General features: G+C 50.5%; 1 protein-coding gene across 2 annotated transcripts in view; it reads right to left on the reverse strand.

Moving 5' to 3' along the window:
- ogfod2 (2-oxoglutarate and iron-dependent oxygenase domain containing 2) overlaps positions 1-17862 on the reverse strand; it is a 41317-nt gene extending 23455 nt beyond the window's left edge. Inside the window, exons 1-4 of one of the 2 annotated variants that reach the window (XM_072516212.1) lie at positions 17686-17862; positions 12971-13027; positions 7772-7882; positions 1962-2061 (exon numbers count right to left, since the gene is read on the reverse strand). In XM_072516212.1, the coding sequence (XP_072372313.1) occupies positions 1962-2061; positions 7772-7882; positions 12971-13027; positions 17686-17808 (391 nt within the window). In that variant the 5' untranslated portion in view covers positions 17809-17862. The remainder of the gene's footprint in view (positions 1-1961; positions 2062-7771; positions 7883-12970; positions 13028-17685) is intronic. The other variant, XM_072516274.1, reaches the window with a different exon arrangement.
- Between the last annotated feature and the right edge of the window lie 346 nt (positions 17863-18208).

The raw sequence follows: 18208 nt of genomic DNA on the forward strand, positions 1-18208 counted from the left end.
AGAAGACAGAGGGTGGTGGTTGATGGGAAATGTTCAGCCTGGATTTCAGTTACTCGTGGTGTACCACAGGGATCTGTTTTGGGGCCACTGCTGTTTGTTATTTTTTTATAAATGACCTGGAGGAGGGCGTAGAAGGATGAGTGAGTAAATTTGCAGATGACACTGAGGAAGAATTCAGAATGTCCAATTATTACGGGCCAGAGTTTAGAGAACCCCAAAGTGTATCATGGAGTTCACCTGACCCATAACTTTGAATCGATTTTGGTTATGGGGAGCACACGGGCCCACTTTACAGGTGTGATGCAACAGAGACCAAAAAGTATTTTTAAACAAAAAACAATGTTTATTCTCTGAATCCCATTTTTATACACACACAGTAAACATCTTAGCAACCATCAACAAAAATACTCCCCCCAAAGAATACAGTACTCTATAAGTAACCCTTAATCTTTCCGAACAACAACCAGAAGACAAATGCCCTCTTTAAGGCCATGATTCTCCCGGAATCGGTGGGCGGCCCGTACCGGCGTCAAAGAGCGTTGTGAACCACTCCGGCGTCGGGCCGCCCGGAAGTTGCGGATTCCTCCGCATTTCAGGGGGCTAGGTCGGCGCTGGAGTGGTTGGCGCCACAGGACCGCCAACGTGTTCTGGCGCATGGGCAGAATCGCTGGCGAGTTTCCTGCGCATGAGCAGGGGGTTTCTTCTCCGCGCCGGCCATGGCGGAGCCTTACAGAGGCTGGCGCGGAGGGAAAGAGTGACCCCATGGCACAGGCCCGCCCGCAGATCGGTGGGCCCAGATCGCGGGCCAGACCACCGTGGCCCCCCCCCCCGGGACCGGATCTCCACCCCCCCCCCCCCCCCCCCCCCCCCCCGCCGACCCCGCCCTCCAAGCCAGGTCCCGCCGGTATGGACCATGTCTAATCCACGCCGGCGGGACTGGCCGAAAACAGGCGGCCGCTGGGCCCATCAGGGCCCTGAGAATTGCCGGGGGGGGGGGGGGCCGCTGCCAATGGCCCCCGCCAAAAAACCGGCGCCGGAAAATTCGGCAGCCGCCATTGGTGCGGCAGGGCGGGATTCACGCCGCCCCCCCCCCCCCCCCCCCCGCGATTCTCCGACCCGGCGGGGGGTCGGAGAATCCCGCCCCAGGTTTAAATTCTCTACTGTGAGCAGTTAGCACTTTGAAATCATCCAAATGGATACTTGTAGAGATATCCATGCACATCTGCTGGCTTTCACTGCAGCTCTTCACTCTCAAAACAAAACTAAAACTCAGACACACACCAGCTTTTGTTCAAAGCGAAAGTAAAAGCAGACAGACAGCCCAGCTCCACCCACTCTGACATCACTGCAGCCAGGTGACAAACACCCATTTCTTATAGGTACACCCACTACAGCTATTTGATAAACACCCATTTCTTAAATGTACTCTCGCATGACACAATTCACCTAACAAGCACGTCTTTCGGGACTTGTGGGGGGAAACCGGAGCACCCGGAGGAAACCCACGCAGACACGGGGAGAACGTGTAGACTCCGCACAGACGGAGAATTACCCAAACCGGGAATCGAACCTGGGACCCTGGACCTCTGAAGCAACAGTGTTAACCACTGTGCTACCGGGCCACCCCAAAATGCAGGAATTACTCAAATCAGTCATCCATCTGTGGAGTGAGAAACAATTAACATTTCCACAGTCACAACAAAGTCACCCTCTCACCTATAGTGTAAATAGACGAAAGCTCACAGCACAACCAGACCACGGACACTGATCTACTGGGACTGATTCTGTTTCATTTAACACCTACCACTTCCTCTATTGTTACAATTTTATTCAATTTTCCCTCAAGTTATAGTGAATTTGTACAGAAATATTTAACATTCCTGTCTGACGAATATCGGTCTATTTGTACAAAACACTGTATCCTTATTTCTTGCTCTTGACCAAAGGTTTTAAACACATACTTGGCAATGAATGAACACAGTCCAGCAGCCCTTCAAAATCTGCATCTTCACTTCTGCAGTAGGTGACAATATTGCGGAATTCTGGAGCAAGGAAGGATTCCTGAAAATAAACAAAGCCCAGCATTGTTTTGCACATTGCACAATGTAAACTACATAATAGTAACTCCTTTAATACAAGACTGATCACAGCATGAAGTGGCTCCCCATGAACACCAAATATTCACTGATGTAATAGCAGGGCTGTGTGGTTACTGTCATGTGAGAGTACCGTTTAAGAAATGGGTATTTAAGAAATGTACCTTTAAGAAATGGAGCTGCTCATGTTACTGGAGTGATGTCAGTGTGGGTGGAGCTGAGCTCCACTTCTGCTTTTTTAGTTTCAGTTTGGGACAGCTTGGGTGTGCCTGTGAGCTGCACTGCTGTTGATCTCTGCCATGAAGGACTATCTCTTAATCATTTGGTGAATTCAGAAGAATTAATGTTTTCAGTCTTGAATGTAAACCCTAATGTGCTCCTGTTTGAAGGTTTGTTAAGTCTTTTGGATGTTAAAAGGACGGCATACAGATTACTTAGTGTTGTATTCTTTGGGGGGTGTATTTGATTTACTGGTTGCTAAGATATTCACTGTTTGTTTTAGAAAGGTTAACTTGAGTTCATAGAATAAAACATTGTTTTGTTTTAAAAACCACTGGTCCATTTTCTGCTGTACCACACCTGTAGAGTGAGCCGTGTACTCCCCATCCCACAATCTATGAAAAGTTGTGGGTCAGGTGAACTCCATGATACACTTTGGGGTTCTCTAAACCCTGGCCCATAACATTACGGACAGATAACAGTGCATCAACTCTATCACAGCAACATTGGTAGGAAAGACAGATTTGCACTTAAAGCATGACAATCCCAAAGCAATTCAAAGCTAATGAAGTACTTTTTAAACTGTAATCACTGTTGTAACTTAGGAAACACAGCAGCCAACGTGCGCACAGCAAGCTTCCACAATCAGCACTGTGATAGTGACCAAATAATCTGCTTCTGTGATGTGGATTGGGGGATAAATATTTACTGGGACACTGGAGAGACCTCTCATGCTCCTCTGCAAAATGGCGTATGTGGGATCTTCTGTGTCCACCAGTGAGGTCAGACAGGGTCTCGGTTTAACACAGCACCTGAAGAGAGTCTGGAATGAGGATGGAATACACGGCCTTCTGACTCGAAGGGACAGGAGACATTAACCAACAACCCCCCCACCCCCAATAATCCTTACCTCCCCAGTAGATCAGAAATCTGTCCACATGGCCTTGACTATATTCAATGACCCAGTCGGCTGCTCTCCAATGAGAGAATTCCAAAGATCAACAACCGCCCTGCAGGAAGAAATTTCACCTCATCTCTGCCTTAAATGGGAGATTCCTTATTTAGAAATTATGTAGAAGGACACCCAGCTTCCTCCGCACCTCAGTATTCGGCATTCTCTCCCCATTTAAATAATATTTTGCTTTTCTTTTGTTCTGACTGAAGTGCATATTTTCCCAGATTATACTCCATCTGCCAAATTTCTGTCCACTCACATAACCTGTCTATATCCCTTTGCAGAATCTGTGTCCTCCTAGCAACTTGCTTTCCCACCAATATTTAATACTCTTTCCCTAGTTATACCCTTAATGTACTTGTAAAAACTTAGGATTTTCCTTTATTTTACCTGCCAGTATCCTTTCATGTCACCTTTTTTGCTCTCCTAATTTCCTTCTTAAGTTCCCTCGCACATTCTATGTGCCTCTAGGACTTCTGCTGTTTTGAGCCCTCAAGATGCCTCCCTTTTTCTCCTTATCCAATACTGTACATTCCTCGCTATCCAGGGTTCATGGGGACTGTTGGTCCCACCCTTTTCCTTGATTGGACCATGTTGGCCCCGTACTCTCCCTATTTGCTTCTTGAATGCGTCCCACTGTTCTGTCACAGGTTTACCTCGAAGTGTCTGCTCCCAGTCCACTCTGACTAAATCATATCTCTTATTAAAATTGGCCTTCCCCCAGTTTAGAACTTTGATTTCAGGTCCATTTTTGTCCTTTTCCTTAACGATCTTGATTCTAACCGAGTTATGATCGCTGTCTGCAAAATGCTCCCCCACTGATACTTCAAACACTTGCCCGACTTAGTTACCGAACATTAAGTCCAGGATCGCCCCCTCACTTGTAGGACCTAAGTTCTGACTTTAAAAATTCTCCATTTTAAGAATTCCATTGCCTCTAAACCTTTTACACTATGGCCACCCCAGTTAATGTCAGGGAAGTTGAAATCCCCCACTACAACTGAAACTTTTCGACATAGCTGCTCTTCTACTTCTCTCGGACTGTTAGGGGGCCTATAGAACACTCCCAGCAATGTGATTGCTCCTTTTTGGTTTTTAAGTTCGACCCATACAGCTTTGTTTGAAGAGCTTTCTAAGATGCCATCCCTCCTTACTGCTGTAATTGATTCCCTGATCAAAATTACAACACCCCCTCCTCTTTTACTTCCTTCACTATCTCACCTGAAGTTCCTATATCCTAAAATATTGAGCTGCCAATCCTGGTCCTTTCTCAACCATGTCTCAGTGGCAGGAATGACATCATATTCCCCATGCTTTAATTTGTGCCCTCAACTCATCTGCCTTGTTCATCAGACTCCTTGCATGGAAATAAATGCCATCTAATCTTGGCAAACTCCCTTGTGGCTTGATTGGTCTATAATCTCGATGCCTCTCTTGACTCACTTGCTACCTCTTCTAATTTTGGCTTTGCATCTCCCCCCACTGAACATTCTCTCAGAATCCCCCCCCCCCCCCCCCCAAGGTAGTTTAAACCCTCCCCAACAGCACTAGCAAACCTCACTACAAGGATACTGGTCCCATTTCAGTTCAGGTGCAACCCATTTGCTTGTACAGGTCTCACCGTTCCCAAAAATGGTCCCAATGTCCCAGAAGTCTAAAGCCCTCCCTGCTGCACCTTCTCTCCAACCACATATTCATCTGGACTAACCTCCTATTTCCATACTCATTAGCACGTGGCACCGGAAGTAATCCAGAGATTACTATTTTCTGGGTCCTGTTTTTTTAAAAATCCATTTCCCAGCTCCCTAAATTCTGCTTTCAGGACCTCATCCCTTTTTCTGCCGATATCATTGGTACCAATGTGTACCAGGATGCCAATAGCTGCAGGTGGACACACTTCCTGCACACGTGGCCACCAGGAGCATTTGAAGCTTCTATGGCAAAGAAATGGCACAGGAACCGATTAGTTACTTTGCATCAGTCTTCACGGTGGAAAACACCAGTGGGATACCAGAACTTCAGGAGAATCAGGGGGCAGAGATGAGTGAAGTGACCATCACTAAGGAGAAGGTTCTGGGGAAACTGAAAGGTCTGAAGGTGGATAAATCACCTGGACCGGATGGACTATACCCCAGGGATCTAAAGGAGATAGCTGAGGAGATTGTGGAGGCATTGGTGATGATCTTTCAGGAATCACTGGAGGCAGGAAGGGTCCCAGAGGACTGAAAGTGGCTAATGTAACACCGCTGTTTAAGAAATGAGGGAGGCAAAAACGGGAAATTATAGGCCGGTTAGCCTTACTTTGGTCATTGGTAAGATTTTAGAGTCCGTTATTAAAGATGAGATCGCGGAGTACATGGAAGTGCATGGTAAAATAGGACTGAGTCAGCATGGCTTTGTCAAAGGGAGGTCATCTCTGACAAATCTGTTAAGAGTTCTTTGAGGAAGTAACAAGGAAGTTAGACAAAGGAGAACCAGTGGATGTGATTTATTTAGATTTCCAGAATGCCTTTGACAAGGCACCGTACAGGAGGCAGTTAAATAAGTTAAAAGCCCATGGTGTTAAGGGTAAGATCCTGGCATGGATAGAGGATTGGCTGACTGGCAGAAGGCAGAGAGTGAAATGAAATGAAAATCGCTTATTGTCACAAGTAGGCTTCAAACGAAGTTACTGTGAAAAGCCCCTAGTCGCCACATTCCGGCGCCTGTTCGGGGAGGCTGGTACGGGAATTGAACCGTGCTGCTGGCCTGCCTTGGTCTGTTTTAAAAGCCAGCGATTTAGCCCAGTGTGCCAAACCAGCCCCTAAGTGGGGATAAAGGGGTCTTTTTCAGGATGGCAGCCGGTGACTAGTGATGTACCTCAGGGGTCGGTGGTGGGACCACAACTTTTCACAATATACATTAATGATCTGGAAGAAGGAACTGAAGGCATTGTTGCTAAGTAGCCGATGATACAAAGATCTGTAGAGGGACAGGTAGTATTGAGGAAGCAGGCGGGCTGCAGAAGGACTTGGACACACTAGGAGAGTGGGCAATGGAGTGGCAGATGGAATACAATGTGGAAAAGTGTGAGGTTATGCACTTTGGAAAGAAGAATGGAGGCATAGATTATTTTCTAAATGGGGAAAGGTTTAGGAAATCAGAAACACAAAGGGGCTTGGGAGTCCTTGTTCACGATTCTCTTAAGGTTAATGTGCAGGTTCAGTCGGCAGTTACGAAGGCAAATGCAATGTTAGCATTCATGTCGAGAGGGCTAGAATACAAGACCAGGGATGTACTTCTGAGGCTGTATAAGGCTCTGGTCAGACCCCATTTGGAGTATTGTGAGCAGTTTTAGGCCCCGTATCTAAGGAAGGATGTGCTGGCCTTGGAAAGGGTCCAGAGGAGGTTCACAAGAATGATCCCTGGAATGAAGAGCTTGTCATACGAGGAGCAGTTGAGGACCCTGGGTCTGTACTCGATGGAGTTTAGAAGGGTGAGGGGGGGCTCTTATTGAAACTTACAGGAATCTGAGAGGCCTGGATAGAGTGGACGTGGAGAGGATTTTCCACTAGTAGGAAATACTAGAAGCAGAGGACACCATCTCAGACTGAAGGGACGGTCCTTAAAACAGAGATGAGGAGGAATTTCTTCAGCCAGTGGGTGGTGAATCTGTGGAACTCTTTGCCGCAGAAGGCTGTGGAGGTCAAATCACTGAGTGCCTTTAAAACAGAGATAAATAGGTTCTTAACTAATAAGGGGATCAGCGGTTATGGGGTGAAGGCAGGAGAATGGGGATGAGAAAAATATCAACCATGATTGAATGGCGGAGCAGACTCGATGGGCCGAATGGCCTTATTCTGCTCCTATGTCTTATGGTCTTGTGGTACAGGAGGAGCTTCTCTCGGGTGCAAGACCTCCTGCCATGGCTACGCTTAAGCCCCTTATTTACTCCCCCTTTTTAACAATAATGCTGATATAAGAATACTATTAACTTGCCTCCCTTATGTTAACTTTTAATCCCTTACCCTATTTTGCTCACTTATGTAACTTTACAATTACCCTGACGTTCACTTATTTGTGTTGTTTTTCCCTTGTTCCAAATAGATTCTGACTGTGTGACTGTGGCGCTGACTGTGAGGACACGAGGATGCAGGTCAGCGAGCCCTGGGGACCTTTCAGGCTTCAGCCCCGTTTCTTAGCTCAGTACTTTACCTCTCGTGATAGTGATTGTTTTACTTCCTAACTCTCTTACCCCTGATGTTCTCCTGTTATTGGGATGCGTTTAGTGTCTTCCAGCAGGAAGCAGTTTAAGCTGGAGGAAAGAGATGAACCAGACTTGAGAGCAGCAGCGATGGAGTTCCAACAAGACTTGTTTGCACCCACCTCCTGCCACGGAAATTTGAAATGACAGAGAGAGAAAGATAACTGGGCGTTTCCTGTATTCCGTGGCAGAATTCCTGCATTAAATCTTTTAATGTAGATGAAGTTGTTCAGCAGATTGACAAAGATTGGTTCCTACCTGTAAAAGGTAGAGCCCAGGATTCAGCGGCCTGTAGCATGCGGAAATAATGCTTGTTCTCTCCAAACTGTGCTGACTGAGCAACTTTCTCCTCTGGACTTCCTCATCGATCTGAGGGGACAAAATAATTCAGTGAGACTTGACAGTTATCAATACGCTTTGCTCAGAGTCAAATCGAGGTAAAGAATTCCAAAGATTGACAACTTATCACCATCCTAAACAATTGGCCCCTTTGTCTGAGATTGCACCCCCGTTTGAGATTCCCCGACCAACGGACATAATCTCTTATCTATCACGTCGCTTCAGAATCTAGTAGGTTTCAATGAGGTTGCTTCTCATTCTTCCAAATTCCAGAGAATATAAACCCAATTTACTGATCATAGGACAGTCCCCTCATCTCAGGGACCAACTTAGTGAATCTTTGATGTACCACCTCCAATGCAAATGCATATTGTCATAAATGTGGAGACCAAAACCGCACACAGTATTCTACATCTGGTCTCACTAAAGTCCTCTACAAATGGAGCAAGATTTCTTTATTCCTATACTCTAATCTCTTTGCAATAAAGACCAGCATGCAATTTGCTCCCTAATTGCTTTCTGCACCTTTATGTTAACTTGTTAACTTGACATTCTTGTACGAGCACACCCAAGTCTCTCTGAACATCAACATTTACAAGGTTCATAACTTACAGCCAAAATGAATAACTTCACACTTCCCCATGTTATACTCCATCTGCTATCTTGTTGCCCACTCATTTCATCTGTCTGTATCTCTTTGCAGTCTTTGTGCCTTCTCCACAAATTACATTGCCACCTAGCTTATCATCAGAAAGCCTTGATACATTACTCCATCTCTTCATCCAAGTCATTAACATAGATTGTAAAAAACCGGAGGCCCAAGCAGATTCTAGCAGCACTCCATTAGTCAGTCTGCCAACAAAAAACAAAGAACAAAGAAAAGTACAGCACAGGAACAGGTCCTTCGGCCCTCCATGCCCGTGCCGACCATGCTGCCCGTCTAAACTAAAATCTTCCACACTTCCGGGGTCCGTATCCCTCTATTTCCATCCTATTCATGTATTTGTCAAGATGCCCCTTAAACGTCAACTTGGAAATGTTCTGTGTATGCCCACCATCTGCTTCCTGTCCGTCCTCTGTCCATGTTAATACATTACCCAAAACTCCACAAGTCCTTATCTTGCTGATTAGAACCAGAGGATTCCCAAAGTGCAGAAGGTGACTATTTGGCCCATTGAGTCAGTACTGACCCTCTGAAAGAGAACCCTATCTAGGCCCAGTTCCCCCGCCTTATCCCCGTAACTTAACCTGTACATCCCTGGACACGAAGGGCAATTTATCATGGCCAATCCACCTAACCTGCACGTCTTTGGACTGTGGGAGGAAACCGGAGCGCCCGGGAGGAAACACACGCAGACAAGGGAAGAACGTGCAGACAGTGACCCAAGGCCGAATTGAACCCGGGTCCCTGGAGCTGTGAGGCAGCAGTGCTAACCAGTGTGCCACCCCAGATTAATCTGCTGTGCAGAAGCTTATCGAACGCGATTAGAAATCTAAGTATACTACGTTTACTGATTCCTCTTCAACTTGGAAACATATTGCCATTCCTTCATTATCGCTGGGTCAAAATGTTGGAACTTCCTTCCTAACAGCACTGTGGGTGTACCTACACTATAGTGGTTCAAGCAGGTTGCTCATCGCCCCATTTTCAAGGGCAATTCGGGACCCGCAATAAATGTTGGCCCAGCCAACAGTGCTTACATCACTTGAAGAAATATGTTTAAAAGTCTTCAGCTGAAAATTGTCATCTGTGATGCTGAGGACAACGCAGAGACGAACATTGTGTGATTCGAGAAGTCAATGTAGTTTTACAAAACGGAAATCCTGTTTGACAATTTATTTTTTATTTTTTTGAGGATATAACTAGTGGGGTAATTTTTTTTAAAAAATTCATTCTTACAGGATGTGGGATTCGCTGCCTAGACCTGCATTTATTGTCCATCACTAATTGACCTTGAGGTGGTGGTGAGCTGCCATCTTGTACCACTGCAGTCCCCGAGGTGTAGGTACACCCACTGTGCTGTTCGGGAGGGAGTTCCAGAATTTTGACCCAGCGACAGTGAAGGAACGGCGATATATTTACAAGTCAGAGTGGTGTGTGGCTGGGAGGGGATGTTGCAGGTGGTGGTGTTCCCATGAAACTGCTGCCCTTGTCCATCTAGGTGCCGGGGGTCACAGGTTTGGAAGGTGCTGTTGAAAGAGGTGGTGCGTTGCTGTAGTGTATCTTGTACATGGTACACATGACTGCCACTGTGTGTCTTAACCTGGAATCTTTAATATTACTGTAATAGATGCATGATGCTTTTAAAAACTTTACTGCAACAGGTATAATATACAACATATAAAAACTTCCTCCATTCATCACAATACTGGAGTTCCAACAGATTTCTCTCATTATCCACCGTTTATCTGCGCAGCATTCCTCAGTACTGTCCCTCTGACAGTGCAGCACACCCTCAGTACTGTCCCTCTGACAGTGCAGCACACCCTCAGTACTGTCCCTCTGACAGTGCGGCACACCCTCAGTACTGTCCCTCTGACAGTGCGGCACACCCTCAGTACTGTCCCTCTGACAGTGCGGCACTCCCTCAGTACTGGCCCTCTGACAGTGCAGCACTCCCTCAGTACTGACCCTTTGACAGTGCAGCACTCCCTCAGTACTGACCCTCTGACAGTGCAGCACCTCCACAGTACTGACCCTCTGACAGTGCAGCACTCCCTCAGTACTGACCCTCTGACAGTGCAGCACCTCCACAGTACTGACCCTCTGACAGTGCAGCACACCCTCAGTACTGACCCTCTGACAGTGCAGCACTCCCTCAGTACTGACCCTCTGACAGTGCAGCACCTCCTCAGTACTGACCCTTTAACAGTGGAACAGAACCAATCACCACCTGTTACCGGGCAGAGCGCCACCCTTTTCGGCCAATTAATTGGCCATCAGCCAGATTAATCAAACCGAGTCATCACTGATCTCCACTGCTGCCGCAATCCACTGCGTGAATTAAAGGCACTGGCCACTTTGCCTTAAAGTCACAGGTCCATTAAACATCCATGGATCAAAAACGTAATGATTAAAAATAAAAGAAAGAGAAAATAAGTGAATGAACAGGGAACAAACAGGAAGGACCCGTAAAGGATCTACACTACGCAGTAACCAATGCAAAGGCAAGAGACCTCTGCAATCAGACCAGTAAGTGATAGATTAGCATAAACGCAGCCGATTCCTCACCCCTAAGCTCGCTCTATATCGCTAAGCAGCAGACAAAAGCAGTTTGAATGTGCTTGCTAGTGGACCAAAGCTGCAAACTCCAGCTAATCAGAGTTGCTGTGATTTGTCCCACTTTAGTTCCAATAAATTAAGATCAATTATTTACAATTTTATGCTTATTTAATATTATCTCATTTGTTTACTTTTTAATCATTATTAATTGGTGCTGACAATGAGATCGCAGAATTATTTTAGAACAGCTGTGGCTTGGTTAGAGGGACTCTCGGTTCTGCATCAGAGGATCAAGAGTTTAATCCTCACTCCAGACACACTTCAGCGCAGTACTGAGAGAGTGCCACACTGCCAGAGGGTCAGTACTGAGGGGGTGCCACACTGTCAGAGGGTCAGTACTGAGGGAGTGCCGCACTGTCAGAGGGTCAGTACTGAGGGAGTGCTGCACTGTCAGAGGGTCAGTGCTGAGGGAGTGCTGCACTGTCAGAGGGTCAGTACTGAGGGAGTGCCGCACTGTCAGAGGGTCAGTACTGAGGGAGTGCCGCACTGTCAGAGGGTCAGCACTGAGGGAGTGCTGCACTGTCAGAGGGTCAGTACTGAGGGAGTGCTGCACTGTCAGAGGGTCAGTACTGGGGGAGTGCTGCACTGTCAGAGGGTCAGTACTGAGGGAGTGCTGCACTGTCAGAGGATCAGTACTGAGGGAGTGCTGCACTGTCAGAGGGTCAGTACTGAGGGAGTGCTGCACTGTCAGAGGGTCAGTACTGAGGGAGTGCTGCACTGTCAGAGTGTCATTACTGAGGGAGCGCTGCACTGTCAGAGGGTCAGTACTGAGGGAGTGCCGCACTGTCAGAGGGTCAGTACTGAGGGAGTGCTGCACTGTCAGAGGATCAGTACTGAGGGAGTGCTGCACTGTCAGAGTGTCAGTACTGAGGGAGTGCTGCACTGTCAGAGGGTCAGTACTGAGGGAGTGCTGCACTGTCAGTGGGCCAGTATTGAGGGAGTGCCGCACTGTCAGAGGGTCAGTACTGAGGGAGTGCCGCACTGTCAGAGGGTCAGTACTGATTGAGTGCCGCACTGTCAGAGGGTCAGTACTGAGGGAGTGCTGCACTGTCAGAGGATCAGTACTGAGGGAGTGCTGCACTGTCAGAGGATCAGTACTGAGGGAGTGATGCACTGTTAAAGGGTCAGTTCTGAGGAGGTGTTGCACTGTCAGAGGGTCAGTACTGAGGAGGTGCTGCACTGTCAGAGGGTCAGTACTGAGGGAGTGCTGCACTGTCAGAGGGTCAGTACTGAGGGAGTGCTGCACTGTCAGAGGGTCAGTACTGAGGGAGTGCTGCACTGTCAGAGGGTCAGTACTGAGGGTGTGCTGAGGGGCCTAAGTAGGGTGCTCTTTCGGAGGATCGGTGCAGACTTGATGGGCCGAATGTCCTCCTTCTGCTCTTTAGAAATTCTATGATTCATATTTGTTTTAGTTATAAATAAACAGTAATTGTGTTTAAACATAGAAACCTGGTGACTGTAATTACTGGGCAGCCAAGGACCAAAGATTTTGATAAGAATTATTGGTTAAATCAGTTAGTTGTGACTCTGGGGCTGGTGGGGCTGGGATTGACCGCACACTAGCTCAGGGTGTCATAACAGTCCAAATGTTGAAAGAGTAGTTTTGGTTGTGCTGTGACAATGGGGGTGATCGCACTGTTGCAAAGGTCCTGGAGTAAAGCCAATTTCAGAAAGCTAGTTATCTGTGCAGTGTATGTTTTGCCTCCACTAAACAGCATGGTTAAAAAGCAGTACTACTTGAAGGTAAATTCAGGATTAGTGAATATTTGAGCGTCACAGTAAGTGCGACAGTGTGCAGCACACATAGCTGGGTCAGTTCACAGAATGGTTTTTACCTCAGCTTGAACCTTTCTGAACTGTTCTTCAGTCTTGCATCCTTTGCTTCTTAAAATCTGAAACATGTCCAAAATCAGTGAAAGAAACCTAAATATGTTGAACCCAATTAGTAAAATGCTGGAGTATTATTAAAAACCCAACAATAGCAGTGTCCCTGGGGGAAAGTTAGACATGGTCGAGGACCTAACTGAATAAAAACAGGAGCTTTGTCACTTAAGAACAAAGAGCAAAGAAATGTACAGCACAGGAACCGGCCCTTCGGCCCTCCAAACCCGTGCCGACCATGCTGCCCGACTAAACTAAAATCTTCTACACTTCCTGGGTCCGTATCCCTCTATTCCCATCCTATTCATGTATTTGTCAAGATGCCCCTTAAATGTCACTATCGTCCCTGCTTCCACCACCTCCTCCGGCAGCGAGTTCCAGGCACCCACGACCCTCTGTGTAAATAAGTGTGAGAAACTGCAGCTACCACAATCCGTTTTGCTGTTCCTATCTCACTAATCTCCTCCAGCCCTGATGCCCTCCGAGATATCCATCTCTCCGCTCTTCTAATTCCGGCTTCTTGCACATGCCTGATTTTAATCACTGCAGTGTTTGTTGGAGGTTGTGCCTTCCCGCTGCCAGTACTGCCCCCGCCCCCCACTGGCAGCACTGCCCCCACCCTCCTGCTGCCCCCCCCCCGCTGGCAGCACCGCCCCACCCCCCTGCTGCCGCCCCCACTGGCAGCACTGCCCCACCCCCCTGCTGCCAGCACTGCCCCACCCCCCTGCTGCCAGCACTGCCCCACCCCCCTTGCTGACCCCCCCTGTTGCTGAGAGGGTCTATGTTGGGGTCTATGAGGGGGCCTGTGTGGGGGTCTATGAGGGGGTTTGTGTGGGGGCCTATGAGGGGGTTTGTGTGGGGGCCTATGAGGGGGTTTGTGTGGGGGCCTATGAGGGGGTTTGTGTGGGTGTCTATGCGGGGGTTTGTGTGGGGGTCTATGAGGGGGTTTGTGTGGGGGTCTATGAGGGGGTTTGTGTGGGGGTCTATGAGGGGGTTTGTGTGGGGGTCTATGAGGGGAGTTTGTGTGGGGTCTATGAGGAGTTTGTGTGGGGGTCTATGAGGGGGTTTGTGTGGGGGTCTATGAGGGGGTTTGTGCGTGGGGCTGTGAGGGGGTTTGTGTGGGGGTCTCTGAGGGGATTTGTGTGGGGGTCTATGAGGGGGTTTGTGTGGGGGTCTGTGAGGGGGTTTGTGTGGGAGTCTGTGTGGTGGTCTGTGAGGGTGTGTGTGTAGCGGTCTGTGAGGGTGTGCGTGTGTGTGGGGGGGGTCAGTGAGGGGGATTGAGTGGGGGTCTATGAGGGGGATTGAGTGGGGGTCTATGAGGGGGTTTGTGTGGGGGTCTGTGAGGGGGTTTGTGTGGGGGTCTGTGAGGGGGTTTGTGTGGGAGTCTGTGTGGTGGTCTGTGAGGGTGTGTGTGTAGCGGTCTGTGAGGGTGTGCGTGTGTGTGTGGAGGGGTCAGTGAGGGGGTTTGAGTGGGGGTCTATGAGGGGGTTTGTGTGGGGGTCTATGAGGGGTTTGTGTGGGGGTCTGTGAGGGGGTTTGTGTGGGAGTCTGTGTGGTGGTCTGTGAGGGTGTGTGTGTAGCGGTCTGTGAGGGTGTGCGTGTGTGTGTGGGGGGGTCAGTGAGGGGGATTGAGTGGGGGTCTATGAGGGGGATTGAGTGGGGGTCTATGAGGGGGTTTGTGTGGGGGTCTGTGAGGGGGTTTGTGTGGGAGTCTGTGTGGTGGTCTGTGAGGGTGTGTGTGTAGCGGTCTGTGAGGGTGTGCGTGTGTGTGTGGAGGGGTCAGTGAGGGGGTTTGAGTGGGGGTCTATGAGGGGGTTTGTGTGGGGGTCTATGAGGGGTTTGTGTGGGGGTCTATGCGGGGGTTTGTGTGGGGGTCTATGCGGGGTTTGTGTGGGGGTCTATGCGGGGTTTGTGTGGGGGTCTATGAGGGGTTTGTGTGGGGGTCTATGAGGGGGTTTGTGTGGGGGTCTATGAGGGGGTTTGTGTGGGGGTCTATGAGGGGGTTTGTGTGGGGGTCTATGAGGGGGTTTGTGTGGGGGTCTATGAGGGGGTTTGTGTGGGGGTCTATGAGGTGGTCTATGAGGGGTTTGTGTGGGGGTCTATGAGGGGGTTTTTGTGGGGGTCTATGAGGGGGTTTTTGTGGGGGTCTATGAGGGGGTTTGTGTGGGGTCTATGAGGGGGTTTGTGTGGGGTCTATGAGGGGGTTTGTGTGGGGTCTATGAGGGGGTTTGTGAGGGGGTCTGTGTGCGGGTCTCTGAGGGGATTTGTGTGGGGGTCTATGAGGGGATTTGTGTGGGGGTCTATGAGGGGATTTGTGTGGGGGTCTATGAGGGGATTTGTGTGGGGGTCTATGAGGGGGTTTGTGTGGGGGTCTGTGAGGGGGTTTGTGTGGGAGTCTGTGAGGGTGTGTGTGTGGTGGTCTGTGAGGGTTTGTGTGTAGCGGTCTGTGAGAGTGTGCGCGTGTGTGTGGGGGGGTCAGTGAGGGGGTTTGTGTGGGGGTCTATGAGGGGGTTTGTGTGGGGGTCTATGAGGGTGTGTGTGTGGGCATTTATGAGGGGGTTTGTGTGGGGGTCTATGAGAGTGTGTGTGTGTGGGGGTCTATGAGGGGGTTTGTGTGGAGATCAGTGAGGGTGTGTGTGTGGGGGGGGTCTGTGAGGGCGTGTGTGTGGGGGTCTATGAGGGCGTGTGTGTGGGGTCTATGAGGGCGTGTGTGTGGGGGTCTATGAGGGGGTTTGTGTGGGGGTCTATGAGGGTGTGTGTGTGGGCATTTATGAGGGGGTTTGTGTGGGGGTCTATGAGAGTGTGTGTGTGTGGGGGTCTATGAGGGGGTTTGTGTGATCAGTGAGGGTGTGTGTGTGGGGGGATCTGTGAGGGCGTGTGTGTGGGGGTCTATGAGGGCGTGTGTGTGGGGGTCTATGAGGGCGTGTGTGTGGGGGTCTATGAGGGGGTGGTGTGGGGGTCTATGAGGGGGTTGGTGTGGGGGTCTATGAGGGTGTGTGTGCGTGGGTCTATGAGGGGGTTTGTGTGGGGGACTGTGAGGGTGTGTGTGTCGGGGAGTGGGGGTCTATGAGGGGGTCTGTGAGGGGGTCTGTGAGGGGGTCTGTGTGTGGGGGTCTATGAGGGGGTTTGAGTGGGGGTCTGTGAGGGGGTTTGTGTGGGGGACTGTGAGGGGGTTTGTGTGGGGACCTGTGAGGGTGTGTGTGTGTAGGGGTCTGTGAGGGGTCTGTGAGGGGGTCTATGAGGGTGTGTGTGTGTGGGGGTCTATGAGGGTGTGTGTGTGTGGGGGTCTATGAGTGTGTGTGTGTGGGGGTCTATGAGTGTGTGTGTGTGGGTGTCTATGAGGGGGTTTGTGTGGGGGTCTATGAGGGGGTTTGTGTGGGGGTCTATGAGGGGGTTTGTGTGGGGGTCTATGAGGGGGTTTGAGTGGGGGTCTGTGAGGGGGTTTGTGTGGGGGTCTATGAGGGGGTTTGTGTGGGGGTCTGTGAGGGGGTCTGAGGGTGTGTGTGTGTGGGGGTCTATGAGTGTGTGTGTGTGGGTGTCTATGAGGAGGTTTGTGTGGGTGTCTATCAGGGGGTTTGTGTGGGGGTCTATGATGGGTTTTGTGTGGGGGTCTATGATGGGTTTTGTGTGGGGGTCTATGATGGGTTTTGTGTGGGGGTCTATGATGGGTTTTCTGTGGGGTCTGTGAGGGTGTTTGTGTGGGGGTCTATGAGGGGGTCTGTGTGGGGGACTCTGAGGGGGTTTGTGTGGGTGTCTATGAGGGGTTTTGTGCGGGGGTCTGTGAGGGTGTTTGTGTGTGGGTCTGTGAGGGTGTTTGTGTGGGGGTCTGTGAGGGTGTTTGTGTGGGGGTCTGTGAGGGTGTTTGTGTGGGGGTCTGTGAGGGTGTTTGTGTGGGGGTCTGTGAGGGGGTTTGTGTGGGGGTGTTTGTGTGGGGTGTTTGTGTGGGGGTCTGTGAGGGGGTTTGTGTGGGGGTCAAAGAACAAAGAACAAAGAACAAAGAAATGTACAGCACAGGAACAGGCCCTTCGGCCCTCCAAGCCATGCCGACCATACTGCCCGACTAAACTACAATCTTCTACACTTCCTGGGTCCGTATCCTTCTATTCCCATCCTATTCATATATTTGTCAAGATGCCCCTTAAATGTCCCTATCGTCCCTGCCTCCACTACCTCCTCCGGTAGTGAGTTCCAGGCACCCACTACCCTCTGCGTAAAAAACTTGCCTCGTACATCTACTCTAAACCTTGCCCCTCTCACCTTAAACCTATGCCCCCTAGTAATTGACCCCTCTACCCTGGGGAAAAGCCTCTGACTATCCATGAGGGGGTTTGTGTGGGGGTCGATGAGGGTGTTTGTGTGGGGGTCGATGAGGGTGTTTGTGTGGGGGTCTGTGAGGGGGTTTGTGTGGGGGTGTTTGTGTGGGGGTCTGTGAGGGGGTTTGTGTGGGGGGGTTTGTGTGGGGGTGTTTGTGTGGGGGTCTGTGAGGGGGTTTGTGTGGGGGTCGATGAGGGGGTTTGTGTGGGGGTCGATGAGGGTGTTTGTGTGGGGGTCGATGAGGGTGTTTGTGTGGGGGTCGATGAGGGTGTTTGTGTGGGGGTCTGTGAGGGGGTTTGTGTGGGGGTGTTTGTGTGGGGGTCTGTGAGGGGGTTTGTGTGGGGGTTTTGCTCACCGAGCGTAGGTCGGGTTGGCCGCGGCGGATGTGGAGCCGCCAGTCCTCCAGGAAGATGTTGTCGGTGTAGAAACAACGGCAGCGGGAGAACCCCGGCCGCGGAGAGCCGGCCGCCGCCTCCATCCGCCCGCTGGGCCCCGGCCTCCCGCCCCGGCTCCGCCCGCTGGGCCCCGGCCCTCCCGCCCCGGCTCCGCCCGCTGGGCCCCGGCCTCCCGCCCCGGCTCCGCCCGCTGGGCCCCGGCCTCCCGCCCCGGCTCCGCCCGCTGGGCCCCGGCCTCCCGCCCCGGCTCCGCCTCCCGGGAATGGCCCCGGGGCCACTCACACGGAACCACCGCCCCCCCCGCCCGCCCGCCCGCCCGCAGCGGAGAGTCAGCAGGCTGGGCGCCAAATACCGGCTGCAACACCCCCCCCCCCAATTCCCCCATTCCCCCCTCCCCCATTCCCTCCCCCAATTCCCTCCTCCCCCATTCCCTCCCCCAATTCCCTCCTCCCCCATTCCCTCCCCCAATTCCCCCCCTCCCCC

Source organism: Scyliorhinus torazame, chromosome 1 (assembly GCF_047496885.1).
Source record: "Scyliorhinus torazame isolate Kashiwa2021f chromosome 1, sScyTor2.1, whole genome shotgun sequence".
Taxonomy (NCBI): Eukaryota; Metazoa; Chordata; class Chondrichthyes; order Carcharhiniformes; family Scyliorhinidae; genus Scyliorhinus; species Scyliorhinus torazame.